Raw genomic sequence first — 23,583 nt, forward strand, 5'->3', positions numbered from 1 at the left:
GCATGATCTCCCTGATATATGACTGTTAACAAAGGGAGACGGAGAGACAGTAGAGACCAAGTCTGTGAACACTGTATATGTGCCTGATACATTGTATATTGCATATGTGTCTACCTGACCTAGACAAGGGATGGAAAAACAGGTTGTAAGATATCACAAGAAATGTACACACTGCCTTACTATGTAACTGCACCCTCTTTGCACAACACCTTTGTGACAAATATGGAAGGTGTATATAACTAAAGGATTTTGCTGAAATAAACAGAGTTGTGCCATTCAGCCTTCTCTCCGTCTCCTTCATCATCAATCCCCTTGCCCCTCGGAATACTTGTTCGTGTTGCGGCTGGCCCGCGGCACTTACGTTTATCTTATTTGGGGAGGTGAAGGGGGAGCACAGGGGGAGAAACAGTGGGACAAAGGGTGAACCAAGTCAGCAGTGATACTCAGTAGACACTATGTTGAAATGAACTATACAACTTGGGGGAGAAGGAAGTCATGAGGGAAAAACTGGGAAACAATGAGGGAGGGGGTAACACTGTTCAAAAGAAGATGTTCTCATGACCTGATTTATGAAACTATAACCTCTCTGTACATCATCTTTACAATAAAATTTTAAAAATTAAAAATAAAGAAATCAAAGATTAAGATAACACAGGGACTATGATTTTCATGGCCTTAGGGGTAAAAGGTATTTGATAAGTCATTAAGCATTCCTCACAAAAGTCCTAGAAAACAAGGAATAGAAGGGTACTTTCTTAACTTAAAAAACCTGTGTAATTATACAAACCTAGTGAGGAAAAGATAATAAACAGAATTTTAAAAGCCTCAATTTCAGGAGGCCCAGTATGCTGAATAACATACTTAATTGTTGCTCCAACTTTTCTTTTCGTGTTCTACTTCTCCCCGTTACTATTACAGTGCTTTAGTTTCAGTGGAGAGCAGAAGCATGCTTAAGGAAGAAGCTACCAGACTTCTATTTAATTTTTTTTTAATCTTAGGTCATTCAAAAGATGATAGGCATTCTTGAATAAAAGAAGTCATTCTAATTTGTGTGTAGCTCAAGTGATAGAACATTTGCCTAGCTAGCCCAGGCCAAGTTCTGCCATTACTGCCAAAAGAGGCAGGGGAATGGTAGGGGAATGGGGAAATCATTCTATGTTATATAGCTCAGGAGTTAAAAATAAAACAAACCTGAGGACTTTAAAATTTTGCGTCGTTAAAAAGTGTATATATTCTTTTTCTGAAAAAGAATGTATATTCTAATAAGAAGGAGAAAGGTAAGCTGAGTACAAGTAGCTCATGCCTATAATCCTAGCTATGCTAGAAGCTGACAACTGAGGATCATGGTTTGATGCCAGCCTAGAAACAAATCCCAAACACTCTCATCTCCAATTTTCCAGCAAAAAGCCAGAAGTTATAGCTCAACTTTACAGTGCCAACCTTAAGAGAAAAAGCTAAGTGAGAGTTGGAGGCCCTGAGATGGAGGCCCCAATGCCAGCACTTGCGGAGGGGGGTATTCAAAGGCAAAAATCAGCCAAAGCAGGGTACCAAGCATTAGTGGCTCATACCTACAATCTAAACTCAGGAAAATGAGCCCTGAAGATCACAGTTCAAAGCCAACCCAAGCATGCAAGTCCATGAGACTCTTCTCCCCAATTAACCACTATAAATCTGGAAGTGGAGCTGTGGGTCAAGTGGTAGAGAACTAGCCTTGAGCACAAAAGCTCAGGAACAGTGCCTAGGCCCTGAGTTCAAGCCTCAGGACTGGCATACCCACACAAAAAGACAAGCAACAAACAAAAATAAAACCTAGATATTGGTAAATGCAATGCAATAATGGATTTATGGAGGCAAGAACAAACATAAGGAAGAAGGGCAAAACCAAAAACACTGACAACTTTCAAGTTCTCAAAAATCCTTTTATCAAGATTCATTTTCCTCAAGAAATAAAACTCCTCATAAATCAAAACTCCTCTTCATATACTTATTTTTCAGATAGCATTAGAACCCAAATCACTGTAAAAAACCATCTACTTACAGGAACATGCTGAGTTGAAGAGGAGGATTCCACTGACCCAGGAGATGAGACGGAACAACTTGAGGATGCTGGTGAAAGTGGCTGAGGTTCTGTCTTAATATCTTTAACTAAAAAACATTGAGTAAAACATGATTTTCCTTACCAGATAGTATAAATCAGAATAAAATAATGAGGAAAAGAAGATAAAATTTTTTCTGGAAATTCAATCAGATTCAGAAGTTAACAAGCCCAAAATATATAACTAAATGAAAAATACAAGATGCACAAAACAGTGCATTTCTAATTGTAGAACAAGCTGTGTGTATAGGTACAACTTGCATCTGTACTCATTCTCTGAAAAAATAAACAAAAGAAATTATAAGAACAAAACTTATTGGCTGAGAAATAAGAGTAGAAGGGGACATTTTTCTATTATATAAAAGTTTTGTATCATATAAAAAAATATACACTCCAAAGAAATTTTAGAAGAATTATTTTAGAAAGTATTTTTATAATTAAATTTAGAACTCACAAAGTTTTACTATCTTCTGAACTACTAACTGATTCTATAAAAATTTATTGCCCAGAAGTGATGAGAAAGAGAAATGGAGGGGATAAATTTGGTCCAAGTACCAAATACATGCATTATGGAAATAGCACAGTGAAACCACTATGTACAATTAATATACACTGAGCTGGGAATATGGCCTAGTTGTAGAGTGCTTGCCTCTTACAATTAATATACACTAATAAAAAATTGGTTTAAGGTACTAAGCAACTATAACCCAGGTAGTATTTCCAAGATATAATAATCCACGAGTAGTAAACTCTTGGTTTTCAAACTCACAATATTCTGATAACCACCAACCCCAATTATTTTCTATAATGTGATTTTGCCACTTCTCTACCAAGTAGAGACTATTTCTCTTCAGTCTGAATTTAGATGGGCTTATGACTCCTTCAATCAATACAGTATGACAGTAAGCTATGTAAAACCTAAGGCTAGAAATGCAGACTCTGCTTTGTATCTGGAACACTCACACTTGGAGCCTTTGACATCTCCCTACATGAAACTAACACATGGTGAGGAAGTCAAGCCACAGAGAAAAGCAAGGTGCACACCCCTCCTAGCACAAGCCCTCAAACCTTCTGAGGCCAGGTATAACACATCTATGTAAAGAAACTTCAAGGTGATTCCAGCCCCCAAATGTTGAGCTATTCCAGCTTCCAGTCCCAAATGTTGAACTACTCCAGCTCTCAAACCTCCCATCACTGAAGTTTAGACATCATGGAGCCATTCTATGATAACTAGCCATTCCTGGAACACCTAGTTCACATTCCTGACCCACTGATCATGAGAACTTATAAAAATGATAGTTGTTTTCAGTGGCTCAGATACAAATCACATTATAACACTAATCTTGTGCATCCTTATTCTATAAGGGAATCAAGCAAAATAAATATAGAACACAAAGGAGAGTAGGAAGAAATTCAGAGTGGGAAATGTGCAGGTTATTCATCCACTGTCTCTCAGCCAAGAAGCCTACTATACTCTGCAATACAAATTATTAATGAATTTCCAAGCTAGCTTTCTCTTAGGTGCTATCAATGGGGAATACTGGCAGGATGCTAGGTGGTAGAAGAAAAGATATCTTTATTATTCTGTCAGCTTCATCCATCAGAGGCAATCTGCTCCAGGTCCTATCAGCATAACCAGCCTCCATAATAGAGCCTATGCAAACTCCAATAAACACATTAACACTAGCCAACTAGAGCCTTGCCTCCTCCTCAAACAAGACCAAACTCATGAAACACCAAATTCATGGGACCGCCCCACCAAGTCCCTAGGTTCTGCTAACCCCCCACCCACCCCTGCTTCATCCCTTGGATCCTTAAGCTCTGTTGGGTTTCCAGATGGCCTAATCTGTCACAGATACTATTCCTAATTCAAAATTCACATTTCTTTCTTTCTTTTGGTCAGTTTTGGGGCTTGAACTCAGGGCCTGAGTGCTCAAAGCTAGCATAGCTACCATTGAGCCACTGAGCCAATTCCAGTTTTCTGGTGATTGACTGGAGGTAAGAGTCTCATGGATTTTCATGCCTGGACTGGTTTTGAACCACAATCATCATATCTCAGCCTCCTGAGTAGCCAGGATTACAGGTATAAGCCACTGGTGCCTGGCTCAAAATCAATACTTCATTTTCAAAATGAATTATTTACTCATTATACTACTAAAAATAACTGTGAAATGTTTTATATTCATTTTTTCAAGAAGTTTATTTATATAATGCCATGACAAAAGTAGGATATATAGGCCCTGGAGTCTTAGAGCACACCAAAATAGAACAATAACCACATGGAATTTGGAGTGTGTCTAAAATATCAAATAAAATAGATTTGGTTAAAATTTTTATCAGTGAAGTATGTCATTACCTGTACAGAGCTGGTTTTTGATGTCCCAAATATCTGATTCCCAAGGCATCAAATCAAAATCAAAATCAAGATGATCAAAATTATTTTCCTGTAGGTTTCAAAATAGCAAAAACATATTAAAATAAATAAAACATCTTGGAATCAAACTATCAAACATAATATGGCATAAATAACTGATATTTCCCAACCCAATAAAAAAGAACTTTCTAAGTCAACTGCTTTGAGAAACCATTTTGAAAAGCCTAGAGGTAAATCAGTTCAGTTATTTAAAGCAGAGCAGACCAGTCATGGTGGCATACAACTGTACTCCCGAGCAATCAGTCTCATATGCACTAATTTTAAAAAGGACAAAAAGGGCTGGGAATATGGCTTAGTGGTAAAGTGCTGGCCTTGTATGCATGAAGCCCTGGGTTCAATTCCTCAGCACCACATAAACAGAACGGTGCTGTGGCTCAAGTGGTAGAGTGTTAGCCTTGAGCAAAAAGAAGCCAAGGACAATGCTCAGGCCCTGAGTCCAAGCCCCAGGACTGACCAAAAAAGAACCAAAAAACCTAAGCCATCTTTTGAGGATTCAATAATAAGGATTCAACAGTAATAGCTTTACACAAACCTCTAACCAATCAAAGACAAATAAGTATATATCTAATTTTCAGAGTTCTTTGCAAAACTTTTCAAAAGGAAGTTGGTAAATTCTACTTGACTGGGCCCAAGGCTCATATTCACCCTATAATATCACCGCATTTCCCATATACAGCAAAATAACTAATAAAAACCAGGATTCATGGTCTGGGAATATGGCTTAGTGGTAGAGTGCTTGCTTCATATACATGAAGCCCTGGGTTCAATTCCTCAGTACCACATATATAGAAAAAGCCAGAAGTGGTGCTATGGCTCTAGTAGTAGAGTGCTAGACTTGAGCAAAAAGAAGCCAGGGACAGTGCTCAGGCCCTGAGTTCAAGCCCCAGAACTGGCAAAGAAAAAAAAAAACAGGATGACTTTTTAAAAATTATCTTTCCAAAAAAAAAAAAAAACAAGGGCTGGGGATATAGCCTAGTGGCAAGAGTGCCTGCCTCAGATACACGAGGCCCTAGGTTAGATTCCCCAGCACCACATATACAGAAAACGGCCAGAAGCGGCGCTGTGGCTCAAGAGCGGGAAGAAGCCAGGGACAGTGCTCAGGCCCTGAGTCCAAGGCCCAGGACTGGCCAAAAAAATAAAATAAAATAAAAAAAAATAAAAATTATCTTTAAGTAGTTATACAAAGGAGTTGCCATTCAACAAAGCAGTTTATGAATACAATGCATTTTGATCAATGTCGCCCCTCACTAAGTGACTTTTCCTTGGGGCCAAAGACACTTTCACACTAAGACCAACAGAATTCTATTGCCCTACATTTATTGACCACAAAATGGCCACTAACTTTCATAATTATTGGTAAGTTAAGCTTAAATACCAAAATTGAGAGACACAGGGTAAAAAAAGACAAACAACTACAAAAGCAATACTTGCAAAACTGTTTGATGTAAGTGAACTGAACACCTCGGGGGGCGGGGGGGGGGGGGAAGGGTAAGGGGGAGGGGGAGGGGATATGAGGGACAAGGTAACAAACAGCACAAGAAATGTATCCAATGCCTAATGTATGAAACTGTAACCTCTCTGTACATCAGTTTGATAATAAAAAAAAGAATGAAAAAAAATAAAACCTGTTATTCTGAAAGCTTCCTGCAGTAATTAGGGTAAAGTCTGATTATCATTTTATTCAGTATTGCTTTGCAAGTAAATACTTACATAAGTCTCATTTGCTCCATCCAGTTGCAGCTCCTCAGTGTCTGTGAAATAACCAAGTTCAGCAAACAGCACAGAATCTTTAAGCAGAAGAAAATCAACTGTCAATTTAATGATTTGACAAGAAATGTCCATTAGGGCTTCTCAGTAGCCATTACGATTATTGCTAAACTTGAGCAATGTGACCAATCAATTCAAATTTGCTTCCTAATTTGCCTGTTGTTTTCCACACAACTTTTATTAAAGTAAGTCGTTACACTAGAGATTTTTTAGTTTTATATAATATGTCATGTTGGAATAATTGCTGGTAACATTCTGAAACATTACTAACAACAATTCTGATGATAGTTCAGCATCAACAAAAGAAATGTGGTTGATCAGCAATGATGACAAGAGAGGAAAATAGAAAATACACGTGTACTGTGTTTGCCATCCAGGCCTAAGAGTACAAAGAACTTCCATGCAAACAATACAGGACTCATTCATTTAAAAAAGAAAAAAAAAGACTCATCTAAACTATTAAATTCATTTCAACAAGTGAAACATATATTAAGCTTTCCTACTGACGTTTTCTTACAAATCAAGAAAAAATACAGACAAGTAAAGACTCTTCGATAATCTAGATTCCTAAAGATTACTAACTTGCTGAGAAAGGTCATAGCCACAAAAGACTGATTTTCACACCATCTGTAAATTTTCTGTTTTCATTAACATATTCAGAACTTCACTGCTTTGAAGTTCTTACAATCTGTGTAGTCCTTTGTACACTCTGCACTGCTCAGTGACTTCCTCACTTAAACAATCATCAGCTTCTATCATAAACTTGGCCAATGACAGAAAACTTCTACCAACATAAAATAAAATAGTGCACACTGAAAAACTGTACATTTAGTAAACTCAGCTACAGAGTCAAAAAACATAAATAGATGGTTGTGGCTATGAAACATGAAACTTCAGACTATATATTGGGAACTACTTAAGAGTTTTGTAGGGGGCTGGGGATATAGCCTAGTGGCAAGAGTGCCTGCCTCGGATACACGAGGCCCTAGGTTCGATTCCCCAGCACCACATATACAGAAAACGGCCAGAAGCGGCGCTGTGGCTCAAGTGGCAGAGTGCTAGCCTTGAGCGGGAAGAAGCCAGGGACAGTGCTCAGGCCCTGAGTCCAAGCCCCAGGACTGGCCAAAAAAAAAAAAAAAAGAGTTTTGTACATCTGCCATCTCTCTTTTGTATCTCCCATTCTTTCTTGTATCTCCCCAAATCAAGCTCTCGCCTACATACACACAAAAACACATACACACACACAGAATTATTAATGTCACCAGTGACTGCTAAATTCAATGGTAAATTCACACTCGTCCTACTTGACCTAAGAACATTAATTCTTTTCAAATGAATAGTTTGATTCTTTCATATTAGTTGTGAATTTTCTTCACTCAACTTCCCTCCTCATCAAAAATGAAGATGATTCCTCCTCTCCCTAACATGAAATTGTTTCAGGCTCAGCATCAACTTTCTGTCTGTTTTACTCCCGTGGTAGTCTTATTGCCTACATGGATTTAAATAGCATCCATATGCCAGATATTCCTAAATATACACCTCAAGTCATTAACAGCAAAATACAATGAACACAAGCCTCTCTTCTGGAATGTTTATAGGGTACCTCAAACTTAGCACATCCCAAACTGAGTTCTTCACTTGTTCCAAACCTTCTGTTATTTTGTCATGTCAGTTAATGACAATTCAATTATCGCCATTGCTCAGGCCAAAAACCTTGACAGCTCTGTTTACTTTTCTTCCTTACTCTCTATTGTCCATATGCCAGCAAATCCTGACATTTATGCACCCAAAAGTTTTATCTGCCAGTAAATCCTGTCATTTCTTCACCTAAAGTATGTATATGACTTCCTACCTTTCCACCCAGTCTTCTTTTTTTTTCTGTCTATCTTTTCCTTCCTTATCCCTACCAACACAAAGATAACTTCTGAGTAGCATAGTAATGAGGATAACAGGGTTTTGTGTGCAGTAATGCAAACAAAATGTATATAATTATATAGTATATGTTATATATACACACAACAGAAAAACAGCTACAGATGTTTGTATATATTCATACACAAACATTTTCTAGTTCTGTTTGCTGAGAGGTTTTACCTATAATGATATCCAAGCAGCAATGAAAACAGTGTGCCCGGATCCAAATATCATCCTCTGATAAATGGAAGTCCACTAAAGAGCTCCCTGGAGAAACAGCTGGTTGGAGCTGGGAATATTGCCTAGTGGCAAGAGTGCTTGCCTCGTATACTTGAAGCACTGGGTTCGATTCCTTACCACCAGAAGTGGCAGAGTGCTAGCCTTGAGCAAAAAGAAGCCAGGGACAGTGTGCAGGCCCTGAGTTCAAGGCCCAGGACTGGCAAAGAGAGAGAGAGAGAGAGAGAGAGAGAGAGAGAGAGAGAGAGAGAGAGAGAGAGAGAGAGAGATGGTCTCAGAACTGAAGCAGAGAAAGCCCAAAATAGCCTAGAAAACCTCATTGTGTTAAAAAATAAAGAAATTCACAGCAAATAGAAATTCACAGCAAAACATGTCAAAAGACCAATGACACTAATTTAAATGACTTTCCAGTGGTTCAAATATGAGCATAAAAAAGAGTATCAGATTACAATTCATTAGACAAAAAAACAAATCAATGAGTTCGCAATGATAGGAAGGAAAGGTGAGAGGAAGAAAAGAAGAAAGTGGGTATCTCTTTCATACTGTACAAGTATCACTAGAAAAGTAATAAATATAAATGGAAGAATTCCCATATGGTAACCTTTACAGAAGTAGTTGATAGAGGATGGAATAATTAATGAGGCTAAAGCTGAGAGAGGGGAGTGAATGGAGGTTTAAAAAGAACAAGGTATTGTCATTTGTCATGAACTCCCCTCAAATATTAATAAAAATGGGAGAAACTGACTTCACAGTGGAAAAAAATCTGGCAGATGGCAACTTAACCATAGCCATGTGATCAAAGTATAGGTCACCTGGGGATAAGTCAGCACAGTTTAACTTCAAACATAAGGTAGAGAAGAGCACAGCATCCTCACATGACAAAAACAATCTGGTTATAAGGAAACAGCAGATAAATCTACATTTAGGATCATCTTCTACAGCAAAGGACTTGTACTCTTTAAGACCATCAAGGAGCTATTCCAGATCGAAGGACACTGATAAGATATGATAAGTTAAAGCAATGTGTATTTACAGGAAGGATTCTACACTAGAAAGGAAAAAGAGTCATCACTCAGACAGACAACAAAATGTGAATCTGGCCGGGCACCAGTGGCTCACACCTGTAATCCTAGCTACTCAGGAGGCTGAGATCTGAGGATTGAGGTTCAAAGCCAACCAGGGCAGGAAAATGACAATCTTATCTTCAATTAACCACCAGAAAACCAGGAGTGGTACTGTGGCTCAAAGCTGTACAGCACTAGCCTTGAGCTGAAGAACTCAGGGACAGCATCTAGGCCCAGAGTTCAAGCCCCCCAACTAACCAAAAAAAAAAAAAAAAAAAAAGGTGAATCTGGGTGGTAAAATTTATTATGCAAGTACTGTAAAGTACCCTTTGAGGGTGGGTGTGTGCGTGTGCGTGTGTGTGTGTGTGTGTGTGTGTGTGTGTGTGTGTGTGTGGGGTTCTTTTTGGTTTTTGGTTTTTTTGTTTTGGGTCTGGAAGGGGCAGTATATACACTTCAGTATTTAAGAATAATTGATGGGACAGAGCAAAGGGGTGATAAGGTTCAAAAAGAAATGTACCTATTAGGCTGGGAATATGGCCTAGTGGTAAAGTGCTCACCTCGTATACATGAAGCCCTGGGTTCAAATCCTCAGCACCACATATATAGAAAAAGCCAGAAGTGATGCTGTGGCTCAAGTGGTAGAGTACTAGCCTTGAGCAAAAAGAAGCCAGGGACAGTGCTTAGGTCCTGAGTTCAAGTCCCAGGACTGGCAAAAAACAAAACAAAGAAATGTACCTATTACCTAACTTATGAGACTATACCCTTTAAAAATAAAAATAAATTTTTAAATAATAGCTCAATGTACACCCCCCTTCCCTCCCTGCCAAAAAAAAATATAATTTAAAATTGAGGAATCTGAAGAAAAGGCATGCAAAGATTCTTACAATTCTTACAATAGGTCTGAAACTATTTCAATTTTTTTAAACCATAAAAAATTATCCTTCTTCCTTAGCAGAAAGCTAAGGAAATGGGACTACTACAAAATAAAAAGTTTCTGCACAGCTAAAGACATAGCCACTAAACTAGAAAGACAGTCAACAATATGGGAAAGGATCTTCACCAGCACAGCAACAGACAAAGGCCTAATATCCATCATCTACAGAGAGCTCAAGAAACTAACCCCCTCCAAGCCTAGTAAACCAATTATTAAATGGGCTAAGGAGCTAAAGAGAGACTTCACAGGAGAATAAATAAAAATGGCAAAGAAACACATGAGGAAATATTCAACATCCCTGGCAGTAAGGGAAAAGCCAATAAAAACAACCCTGAGATACCACCTCACTCCAGTTAGAATGGCCTATACTATGAACTACTCAGGCAACAACAAATGCTGGAGGGGATGCAGGGAAAGAGGAACCCTTCTCCACTATTGGTGGGAGTGCAAATTAGTACAACCACTTTGGAGAACAGTATGGTGGTTCCTCAAAAAGCTCAGCATATACATACCCTATGACCCAGCCATACCACTCCTAGGCATCTATCCTGAACAACAGGTCTCAAGATACCATAAAGACATCTGCACATCCATGTTTATCGCTGCACAATTCACAATAGCCAATATATGCAAACAACCCAGATGCCCCACTACAGATGAATGGATCCAAAAAATGTGGTACCTTTACACAATGGAATACTATATAGCGATTAGAAATGATAATATTGGTATTCGCAGGGAAATGGTCAGAGCTTGAACAAATAATGTTGAGCGAGACAAGCCCAGAACATAGAGAACAAAGGGGCATGGTCTCCTTGATATATGACTGTTGGGAGTTGGGGGAACAGTAGAGACCAGGTCTGCAAAATAACAAACTTCTTTTCAAACGGTATTTCTACATGTTTGGGTAAGCGAGTTTACATTATGTATCTAAAACCAAACAACTACTAAACAAACATAAAAAGGTCTAGAATAAGACCTATCAGCGGATCACAATAGCTCAACAGCTATTTATACATGATTATATAAGACGAGGATAAGCAAAAACAACTCCAAGAGAAGGACACAGGAAGATTCTATTGTTGTCGTTACGTTTAATGTTCTAGGTGAATTTCCTTTGGCGTACCCTACATGGTTACTGTATATGATTTTGGTACACTAGGTATTGTATATATGCCTACCTGAACTAGGGAAGGGAAAGAAAAATGAGGGTGTAACAGATATGACAAGAAATGTACTCACTACCTTATTATGTAACTATACCTCCTTTGCACAATACCTTGTCAATAAAATTTAATTTAAAAAAAAAAAGGCTAAGGAGCAATTGAGCTCATGAGTCCAAGACCTTGCTGACAATATTTATATAGCTATATAGATATATATGCTTATATACTCACATATACACATATATAGGTGTGCATATACACATGCATTATATATGTGTGCATGTGTATGTGCACATACGCATACATGTGCGCTGTTTGTTTGGGTTTTTTTTTCTGTTCCTGAGGTTTGAACTCAGGGCCTGGGAGCTGTCCCTGAGCTTCTTCTGCTCAAGACTAGCACTATACCACTTGAGCCACAGCATCACTTCCAGCTTTTTCTGAGTAGTTTATTAGAGATTAAGAGCCACACAGACTTTCCTGCCCAGGCTGGCTTTGAACTGCAATCCTTAGGTCTCAGCCTCCTAAGTAGCTAAGATTATAGGCATAAGTCACTAGCGCCTAGCTAATATCTGCTATTATTATAACTCAAGGGATCTTTACAGGAGTCTCTAGTCTCCCTGCTCTGTCTTATCCTTTTTCAATCTATGTTCACTGGAGCAGTTTAAAAAGCACTATAAGAAACAAAGGCCATACAGGTGTGTCTGCCTGTAATCTCAGCACTAAAGAGCCATAAGCAGAAAGCTCTAGAGTTTGAGACCATCTTGAACTAAATACACCATGTCCTTCATTTAAAAAACAAAACAAAAAAAACTTAGGTGCCAGTTTCAGTGGCACAAATCCTAGATACTCAGGAGTCTGAGATCCAAAAGATCATGGTATAAAGCCATCCTGGGCAGAGTCCATAAGACTGACTCCACTTTTTTTTTGCCAGTCCTGGGCCTTGGACTCACAGCCTGAGCACTGTCCCTGGCTTCTTTTTGCTCAAGACTAGCACTCTGACACTTGAGCCACAGCGCCACTTCTGGCCATTTTCTACATATGTGGTGCTGGGGAATCAAACCCAGGGCTTCATGTATATGAGGCAAGCACTCTTGCCACTAGGCCATATTCCCAGCCCCGACTGACTCCACTTTTAAAACACCATACCAGAAACATGGCAAGAGGCATGGCTCAAATGATAGTGTGCTAGCCCACTAAACAAGCAAAGCAAACTCAAGGTCCTGAGTTCAAACTCTGGTACCACTGGAGGGGGGAAGAATATTCTAAGGCATCAGGATTATTAGTAACAGAAGAGAAAAACAAGTACAATCTTGTACCATGTAAGGATGTTCCATTAAATATATAGCATGTACAAAAGTAGCACCATAAGATTATAAAAAAGCAACCCTGTTTACCTAGTGGCATCATAATGTCTTAGAATGATAAATTACTCGGGTACTTATATTCATGTAAGCAAATTTATTGTGTTGCTAATCCTATCAAAGTATGCAATTATGTATAGCCTATACATCATTCTTGATAACAACTGCTACCAGGTTAGAACTTGTTATACCATACTTTTTAATAGAGTGCTGCTTCTACTTATACAAGAAGTTGAAAGCAAAATAATATGCCATGTTACACAGACAGACACACATTCCATCTCACATTTATTGTATCTCAATTGCACAATTTTCTCTTGTGCCTGATTTAATCTCATGTTATTTGCTCCTCATGGCCCTAGGAGCAATATGTAATTTAAGTGAGTAATAGACTATGCAATCTAGGTTTTGTAAGTATACTCTATGATGTTTGCATGACACACTTTTCAAAATGAGACCTGTTAAATGATACAAGATTATTTAATACAAGAAGATGAGAGAGAACTCTGATTTGACTTAGTATGTATGTGAGAATTCATGCTTTTTAAAAGTAAATATTCCCTTGTTCTTAGGAAATATATGGTGAAGTGTTTAGGAGTTTCATATTACCTATTTAGAAGTTTCCAGTGGCAAAAAGAAAGGGAAGTGTGGGTGATACTGAAAGACTAAGTGAATACCACAGGATGTTAACAGTTGACACATTTAGATAAAGAAAGATAGGTATCCACATACTGATCTTTTCTGTGGTTAAAGAAAACTGGGGGGCTGGGGATATGGCCTAGTGGCAAGAGAGCTTGCCTTGTATACATGAGGCCCTGGGTTTGATTCCCCAGCACCACATATACAGAAAATGGCCAGAAGTGGCGCTGTGGCTCAAGTGGCAGAGTGCTAGCCTTGAGCAAAAAGGAAGCCAGGGACAGTACTCAGGCTGTGAGTCCAAGGCCCAGGACTGGCCAAAAAAAAAAAAAAAAAGAAAGAAAACTGGGAGTGTGTTGATAAATATCTTTCATATTTATAAAATATTCCAGAAGAGGGCTAGGAATGTGGCTCGGTGGTAGAGTACTTGCCTAGCATGCATGAAGCCTTGGGTTTGATTCCTCAGTATCACATTCACAAAAAGTCAAAAGTGGGGCTGGGAATATGGCCTAGTGGCAAGAGCGCTTGCCTCCTACACATGAAGCTCTCGGTTGGATTCCCCAGCACCACATATATGGAAAACGGCCAGAAGGGGCGCTGTGGCTCAGGTGGCAGAGTGCTAGCCTTGAGCGGGAAGAAGCCAGGGACAGTGCTCAGGCCCTGAGTCCAAGGCCCAGGACTGGCCAAAAAAAAAAAAAAAAGTCAAAAGTGGCACTGTGGTTCAAGTAGTAGAGTGCGAGCCTTGAGCAAAAGCAGCTCAGGGACAGCACCCAGGCCCTGAGTTCAAGCCCCAGCACTGGGGGGGAAAAATCCCAAAGAATCCATGAGGAACTGGTAGCACTGATGGTCTCCAACATTTCTAAAATCTACTGGATAAGTCCTGATCTTGTCACTTTCCATTCTGACAATTGTTTTATACAATTTCTTCTGTCTTCAAACTTCTAGCACCTCCTCTTCCATCCTTTGAATCAGAATTCCAGAATTAAGACTTCCCTTACTCTCAGAGAAGTAAGTTTTTCCATTTTACCTCTACCTTGAGCATTTATTTAATCAGGTGTGGCAGCCACCAGGTTTAGTAGGTTTAGAGCACAGAAACAGTGGAATGGTAGAAACTGACTAGAATGGGTTAATGAAACATGAGAGCTGATTAGCAGTCAGGATGGCCAAGTGATCTAAGAGACATAAGGAAAGAAGAATCAGAATGACTAAACATAAGCTTCTAAGGAATTCTGCTGAAAAAAAAATGAGAACTGTGGTAGCATCAAGCGGGGAAGTAACATCTAAAAAGGGGGGGGTCTTGTTTATTAATTTATTTTACTTTTAAATAGAGAAGTAACTGCATGTCTGAATCCTGACAGAGATGGGGAAATGATGCTACAGGAAACAGAAGGAACACTACTTGAGTAATATTCTTGAAGAAAGCAGGAGGGAAATAACACATATAAGATGTCATTCTCATCATCCAAAGAGAAGACAACCATGCTGATAGATGAGTAAGTGAGGCAGAGAGAGACTGTGATTCTGATTCAAAGGATGGAAGAGAAGGTGCTAGAAGTTTGAGGACAGAAGAAATTATATAAAACAATCATGAGAGTGGAGAGTGACAAGACAAGGGAATACAGTTGGCCTAGATTGCTTCTGGTTAGTATTATAAATTTGAAGTCAGACCAGTCAGCATAGTTGCTTTTTTTTCAGCTACATTTAGCTTCTGGTACAGGCATGGAGTGGGCAGTTGGATTTAATCAATGTTGGGGATTATTATGGCCTGGGGAAGGCTGCCCTTCCACCAGCCTTGGGACAATGGAAGTCCCTCCCACCTTCTGGCCTCCACCCCTTGGGAGGTGAACACGTGCGTGCCACCATGATGGGGTTGTCCCGCCCACAAAGGGAAGTTTCGTGATGTCACTTGATGAACGTGGTCCCTAGCCTATGACTGGCCCTTTGGCCAGCCCCCTTTCTTTCCCGCCATTACTTCTATATAAGTGCCCTTCCATATTAAAGTCTTTGAGACGCTTCCCACCACCGCAGCGTGTCCCTGATGCCTTCCTTTTCGCCTCCGCCCTTGGTAACATGTGGGGGGACAGGGGGGAGGGGAGGCTTCAGCAACCCTTCCTCAACTTAGCGCTTGCCCATGTGAGCACGCCTTTGGCCTTCCGCTGGCGGAGGGCCAGGCTGAGTGCTCTTTCATAGAGTTTGTGGTTACCATTCTCCCCGTGGGGGGAGAAAGGGGTTGTCGAAACCCCAACAATTAAGATGGTAGTTCATCCAAAAGAAGCCTCCAAAATAAAAAATGTACAAGGTCTAATAAGCAAGAAAATTATCACAATGATTGTCTATATTATTTAGACCAGGCAAAGGGAAAGTCAATAACATGAAGGGTATAGGGGCAGTGAAAAGATGGGGGGGGGCGGGGGCGGGTGGAAATCTCTGGAGGATGGATAGATTCCAGAATTGAAATACTAAAGTAAAAGGAGTGAGCTACCAGACATAGGGGTATAAACCTGTAACCTCAGCACTTGGAGGCTGAAGCAAGATCTCCTGGGACATAGTTAGGCCCCCAAACTCAAGGGGAAAAAAGGGGGGAAGGAATAAACTAATAAGATGGGAGATTATGGTCAAAGTAGGATACCTAAAAGTAAAGTTCGGTCCAGTAAATGGGAATATTTGAAGATTCTGAAGATTTGAGGATACTGAAATACTTAAGAATCATAATAGAAGAAACGATTGAGAAAGTAACAGTAAACTATTTTTTAAAGTAAGTGAAAAAATAAAATAAAAAGTGAATAAAAAGAAGTAGCAGACAGAAGATACCTTTGAGAAGCATAATAGAAAAAAGGTTTGAAAAATTTTAAAGGCACCTCTTGTGAGGGCTTGAGGGAAACCTGTACCTGCAATGCCAGGCTTTTAGTGAAAGACCATAAGAACCTTCGTGGAAAAGAATGCAGACAGAAAAGAAACCACAGTAGCAAGATGCCTCTGATCTTGGTGCATATATCTTATGTAGATCAAAAAATTTAAAGTGGTTTTGCACAAATGCAAGCAAGAAGGAAGAAAAGAGAAGGAAGGTAGAGATAGAAATTAAGCATAAGAAAGATGCTCAAACCCAGATGTCGTTAAACTGCAAAATAAAAACAAATAAGATATCACTATACAACCATTAGAACAGCTAAACTGCAACACACTGGCAACATCCAATGCTAGTAAAGATGCCAAATGAGGAAGCGACAGTAGCATTCACTCGTTATTGATGGGACTGCAAAATGGAACAGCCAATTTGGAAGACAATTCAGCAGTTTCTTACACAACTAGTCTTACTGTGTTATCCAGCAATCATACAGGTTGGTATTTACTCAAATGATTTGATAGTTTATGTCCACACAAAAACCTGTACATAAATGTAGCAGCCTTATGTATCATTGCCAAAATTTAGACACTAGGCAAACATAAGCAAATGATGTGTTATGGACTGAACTGTTGCCCCATATTGCCAAACACACATATTGAGGCCATAACTGTATTCAAAGATAAGGTATTTAGGGGATGATTAAGATTAAGTGGCATCAAAAGGGTAGGACCCTAATCTGATAGGACTTATAAGAAGAGGATAATTACTTTTCAGTCAATGCCTTATAAGAAGCGGGTAATTCCTTTTCAGTCAATGCCATGCGAGGACACAGGAAGAAGACAGTGATCTGCAAACCAGTAAGACACAGTCATCACCAAAATACCAGTATGCTGACTGACATCCTGACTGAGGAACTAAATTGCAATTGTATGAGCCATTTCGTTATGATAGCCTGAGCAGACTAAAGTACTATGGAATATCCGCACAGTGTAATACTATTCAATGTCAAAAAATTATCAAGGGGTTGGAGGCATGGCTCAGTTGGTAAAGTGCTAGCCAATGAGCAAAGGCATCGGTACCAAGTTCCAGTTCTGGAAACAAAAAAGTAAAAATAAATAAACTACCCTGTCAAAACAAGATATAGAGAGATTCCAACAATATGGCATTCTGCAAAAGGCAAACAAACGTATGTCAGGAGGAACAGCACTTAGAGGAAAGGAAGGATGAACAGATGGAGCATAAGGAAATTTTAGGGCAGTGAAAGTTTTCTATGATACTAGAATGATACACATGTCAATATACATTTGTCAAAAAATCATCAAATTTTACATTCACCAAAACCTTCATACTAATTTTTTAAAGTTCATCCTTCAGTTAATAATAATGTATCAATTCTAGCTCATCAACTGTAACACAAATATCACACCAATGCACTAATTCAAGATGGTACAATAGGGCAAATTGTGAGAAATAGGAAGAAGCACATTGACCCATATGAGAAGTAGTACAGGAACCATTGTGTATTATCTGCTCAATTATTCTGCAGATCTAAAAGCGTACTTTTTAAAGTAAGGTTAGACTTCATTGGTGTGCAGGGTAACTGTGGGAGAGGGTCAGTGGGGATGAATATAGTTGCCGTGGGGTTGGGGATATTTTGTTTTGTTTTGTATATATGAAAACCCAAGTTCAATCCCCGAGATCCAAATTGCTGAGGTCCATAGCCAGCTCAAGAAGAAAATGCTACCAGACTCCATCACCAAAATAATCAGCAAAAAGCCAGACTAGAGGCATGCTCCAAGTGGCAGAATGAAAGTGAAACAAGCAAACCTGAGCAACTACTAGGCCCTGGTACAAAAACAATAGGATGAGACTTGTTGAAATAGTTTTAGAAAGGTAAAATGGTGGAGAACGTTAAAGGGGATTAATTTAATCAGTATATACAGTATATATGTTTGAAATGTCACAATAAAATCCACCTTGCAAATAAATATGTATATATGTAATGTGTATATGTATATTGCATATATAATTAGAACAATTAAAATCCACAAAAATAAAATTATTAAGTACTATATTTAAAATAATTATGTGGGCTAGGTATGGTGCGTCACACTTATACTCACAGCATGTAGAAGGCTAAGACAAGAGGATTACAAATTTAGGCCCAGTTTAGGCTAGAATAAGGGTCTGTCTAAAATAAAAATAAAAACGTCAGGAGCCAGTGACTCATACTGTAATCCTAGGAGACTGAGATCTCAGATCTGAGACTGAGATCTGAGGATCGCCTGGTTTGAACCTGGGCAGTAAAGTTCATAAGACTCTTATCTCCAATTAGCCACCAAAAGAGCCAGAAGTGAAGCTGTGGCTAAAGTGGTAGAGTGCTAGCCTTGAGCAAAAGCTTAGGGACCATAATAAATTAATTAATTAATTTAAAAAAAATTTAAAGGAAGGAATGACTAATCAAGCAGCACTGGAAACTTAGATGTACATGTTAAATTGTAACCCTCTTGTACAACCTTTTGAAGTTCAGAATATGTGTGTATGTGTGTGAATAAATAAGAGTTAAAACTAAACTAAAAATAACTGTGAAATTCAAATTTCCATTTATCTAAACTATTATATAGAATAGCCCTCCTCATTCATTTACATCTTCTATGGCTGCTTTGTTACTCTTAACAGTTAACAACAGAGTAACTGACAACAAAAATAAATGATCACAATGTGTAAAAATGTAAATGTTTACAGACCTTTTCTCTAAGTTACATTGCCCAGGTTTAAAACAGAGCAAAACAAAAACAAAATATGTCTCATCATAGCTGTTCTGAGTTAATCATTTAAATTATTTAAAGCTAGCAGGCTGCCAGTGGCTTACATCTGTAACCCTAGCTACTCAGGAGTCTGGATAGTGGTCCAAAGCCAAGCCAGGGCAGGAAAGTCTGTCAGACGCTTATCTCCAATTAACCATCAGAAAACCGGAAGTAGTGCTGTGGTTCAAGTGGTAGAGCACTAGCCTTGAGCTGAAGAGCTCAGGGACGGAGCTCAGGGATGACACCCAGGCACAGAGTTTAAGCCCCATGGTGACCAAAAAAAAAAAAAAAAAAATTAAAGCTGTTAGTCATTATACCAATTACATAATTTGATTTTTCAAATTTAACTGAGTAGTTTCTAATATCATTTTCAAAATATAAACAGTAAAATACTTGAACACCCCAAACAGCAACTCCCCAAAATAAACAATCCCTATTTCAGTGAGAAACACTGTCTTATACTCTGATGTGTGCAAAATTCTATCCTACCTACTGAACACCTAAGGAAGTCATTCAAGTAAGAGTAGAAGGTTAAAAATTTGAATGAGGACATCTGGGAAACAAAGAGAAAGAGACACATTCAGGGACAGGCAGAGCAGGATACCTGAGAAGGGAGTCAGTCAATCTACTACAAAGAGTTGGATAATAGGTTAAAGAACATTAAGACTCCAGATCAGGACAATGTAGCCTTGGCATCAGAAGACAAAATAGAATAATGCAACTCAGAAGTGACACAGTTACAGTTTAAGAAATGTCATAACACTGGATATTGTATATATGCGTATCTGAACTAGGGAAGGGAAAGAAAAATGAGGGAGGGTGTAACAAATAAGACAAGAAATGTACTCACTACTTTATTAAGTAACTGCACCGCCTCTGTACATCACCTTGTCAATAAAATTTAATTTAAAAACAAGAAATGTCATGAAAATGTAATCATTTATTAGCTGACAAAACAAATAATATCTACTCAACATACTGAAGTAAACTGATAAATACTTGAGGCATCTTACAAAAAACCCAACTTGAAATATTTTAGGAAAACACTCTAGAAAAGAGGCTAAGCAGACAGGTTTAGAGGCAGGTAAAACTGGTTCTGATCCTGCTTCTGCCACTCACTAGTTCTGAGACTGAGTCCAAACTCTCTCAGCCTCTGTTTCCTCATCCATGAAATAACAGGACCTCATTAAATTTTTGTGATGATCAGGTAAAATAATGCATGTAGAGAGCTTGGCAAGATGCCTAACAAAAATTAAGTACTAAATACATGGTACTACTGCGAATAATTAACTAGGGAAGATGTAGTTGGTCATTGACAATCTGAAGTTTTTCAAGAAACTCTTAGAAAATCTACCCAAATACTAAAATAAATCTCTGCAAATTGAGAGAACACCTGCCTTTGGAAAATTAAATGAGAACTTTGGTTCAGTTGCGATTCCACTCGTGCTACTGAGAATGATCTCAGAACGAAAAATAAATATCATTCTGAGTCCTTCCCCTCCCAAATTCCAAAGCTACTGAACTTAGTAGGCAACAGAGCTAAACAGATCTGAGTAAACTGAGCTTCAGCCACTGAGCTAAAGAAAGTAACATTTTCTTTAGGGAATTTTGGAGCACATGGATGCTGCTTCTGTTAAACAGAGCCCCACTGGGGGGCAGAAGGGGGGACTTACAGTATTCCAAAGTCATACCACAACCCAACAAGGTACTAGAATGCCTTACACCCAAGAGTAGAATAAAAGTGTCCTTTAAAAACACCGAGGTGACAAAGCTTCCTCGCCTTCCCAATGAATGTCATTCCATCCTTCGTGACCACCAAACCAAACCAGAGCATCCCTAACAGGAAAATTCAGAGCTGTTCAGGATTCTATCCGTTTACAAGTGCTACATGTAGGTGTTCAGGTGCTTGGATGCTTTCCTTCTCTGCCAATATGGACATCACACTTCAGAGAGAGCTGCGAGATGAGGAGAGCTTTTGTTGTTGTTGTTGTTGTTTTTAATGTCATCCACATTATCTCTGGGTCGGTGTGTCTCTATTACTCTCTCACACACACACCACCACCACCACCACCACCACCACCACCACCACCACCACCCCACACCACCACACCACACAGGAGATCACCAGGTACTTTCCCAGAGGAAACCAGTGACATACGACAGTCATTCCAGTTGAGACAGCACTTGGCTGCGGCAGAGGCCAGGCGGGAGGCCCCGCTCTTCCCCCACAGGACCACGGATCCGCGAACCCGTGGCCCCCGCTGGCTCCCGGCGCAGGGCTCGCCAAACACCTGTCGCCACCAGTGGGCACCACCAGCGGGAAGGGGAGAGAAAACCCGCGGACAGACGCGGGCCCGAACCGCCCCCCCCCCCCGGGAACCTTCGCGGAGACCACTCACCCCAGTCTTCATCGGGTCGGTGAGGAAGTCCGGGGCTGAAAGGCGACTCCATGGTGCCGGCCACACCAGCCCCGCCGTGCCCAAGTTCCTCGGCAGTGGAACTCCGTAATGACTAGGACGGTGGCGGCCGGCGGACAAAACAGTGCGCAACGCCGGGGCGACGGTGGCCGACGGTGGACAGAATTATTCCGACGCGCGCGCGCGCGGGCCCGGTGAAACCCAGTGGCTGCCGCCGGAGCGAGAGGGACTCGTCAGCGATCCGGCTGAGTGCACCGCTGAGTCAACGCTTCCTGGGGAGCGATCACCTCACTCTCCGCCCCGATGGTTTCAGGGAAGGAAGAAGGGAGAGGCACACGGCTGCCGCTTCGATTAAACAACATATCGGTAATGTTTATTAAAAATAAATTCATAAAAGTTCTTCTACCCTCCGTGCCCTCCACGTCTCCGGGAGATGAATTATCGAAACCCACACTAGCAAACGCCCAAGCAAGCCTGCCCTGTCTTTTGTACTTATGAAAATTAGGGCTCGAACTTTAATGCACACTCGTTCCTCCACACTGGTAATGTGCAACCCAAGTGTGATGAAACAGCTGTAAGAACTACGTGTACATTTTCTCTTTGGTTCTCGGTGTCAGCTCCCCGGAGAGGAACGCGGAGCGCTCTAGGACCCGGGAAACCTTCCCCATGGTTACAAACAAAACAGACGAGTTTCCCGGAGCACCTCGTGCCCGGAGATTACAACCGATTGCACAATACCAAAAAAGTAAAAAGGAGGAGACCAAAGCCAGGTAAATAGTCATTGCGTGTGACTCCTTCTGTCATCAGAATAACCAGGATGGAAACACTTCCATTCGGGCCCAGCCGCAAATTCAAAATAGACATAAAAAACTCAGGTAAAAATCAGCAAGCCTTTTTAAGAAAACCATGACTAAACAGTGCAATCATAATATTCCATTTGGGCCTGGGGATATGGCCTACTGGCAAGAGTGCCTGCCTCATATACATGAGGCCCTGGGTTCAATTCCCCAGCACCACATATGCAGAAAATGGCCAGAAGTGGTGCTGTGGCTCAAGTGGCAGAGTGCTAGCCTTGAGCAAAAGGAAGCCAGGGACAGTGCTCAGGCCCTGAGTCCAAGCCCCAGGACTGGCCAAAAAAACAACAACACATAATATTCCATTTATATCCTACAAAACTTAAGAAAATCTGAGGGGTAGGGAGGATTATGAAAGGGGTGACACATCGATCGCCATGCATAGTAATTCACAAACTGATTTGTTGGATGCTCACTTCTTTGTACAACTTCTTAAAGGTCATAAAAAAAGAATTTTTAAAAGAAAATCACGATTGAATGTCAGCAAGTTTTCAAAGTTATTGGTTGGATTTTAAGATTTTTTTAAATCAAATAAAGTAATTATGAGACATTTGGGTGTCCATCATCAAGAACGGATACATTTTTCACTTTCATCTATGATTTTTTTCTTGGTATAAAAAAATTACAGAGGGGCTGGGAATATGGCCTAGTGGCAAAGAGTGCTTACCTCGTTTACATGAAGCCCTGGGTTCCATTCCCCAGCACCACATATATAGAAAAAAGGCCAGAAGTGGCACTGTGGTTCAAGGCAGAGTGCTAGCCTTGAGCAAAGAAACAGCCAGGGACAGTGCTCAGGCCCTGAGTTCAAGGCCCAGGACTGGCAAACAAAATAAATAAATAAAATACAGATAAAACTGACCTCTTGTTTTCCCCTACTTCATTTCCCTTCCTCCACATAGGCAACTTCCAATTTGAATTCTACAGTAATCATTCTAGTCCATTTTTTTTTTACATTAGGATGTTTGTATATACATAGATTTAGCACTATTATGGAGTTCTAGTTTTAATATAATTCATTATTATTAAGGTATTGTACAGAGGAGTTACCATTT

At 39.9% G+C, this 23,583-nt stretch overlaps 1 protein-coding gene across 2 annotated transcripts in view; it reads right to left on the reverse strand.

Moving 5' to 3' along the window:
- Atf6 (activating transcription factor 6) overlaps positions 1-21,812 on the reverse strand; it is a 164,666-nt gene extending 142,854 nt beyond the window's left edge. For both annotated transcript variants that reach the window (XM_048357850.1, XM_048357849.1), the window contains exons 1-4: positions 21,660-21,812; positions 6,240-6,316; positions 4,452-4,539; positions 2,039-2,145 (exon numbers count right to left, since the gene is read on the reverse strand). In XM_048357850.1, the coding sequence (XP_048213807.1) occupies positions 2,039-2,145; positions 4,452-4,539; positions 6,240-6,316; positions 21,660-21,711 (324 nt within the window). In that variant the 5' untranslated portion in view covers positions 21,712-21,812. The remainder of the gene's footprint in view (positions 1-2,038; positions 2,146-4,451; positions 4,540-6,239; positions 6,317-21,659) is intronic.
- Positions 21,813-23,583: the final 1,771 nt, after the last annotated feature.

This window comes from Perognathus longimembris, chromosome 11 (genome assembly GCF_023159225.1).
Source record: "Perognathus longimembris pacificus isolate PPM17 chromosome 11, ASM2315922v1, whole genome shotgun sequence".
NCBI classification, from domain to species: Eukaryota; Metazoa; Chordata; class Mammalia; order Rodentia; family Heteromyidae; genus Perognathus; species Perognathus longimembris.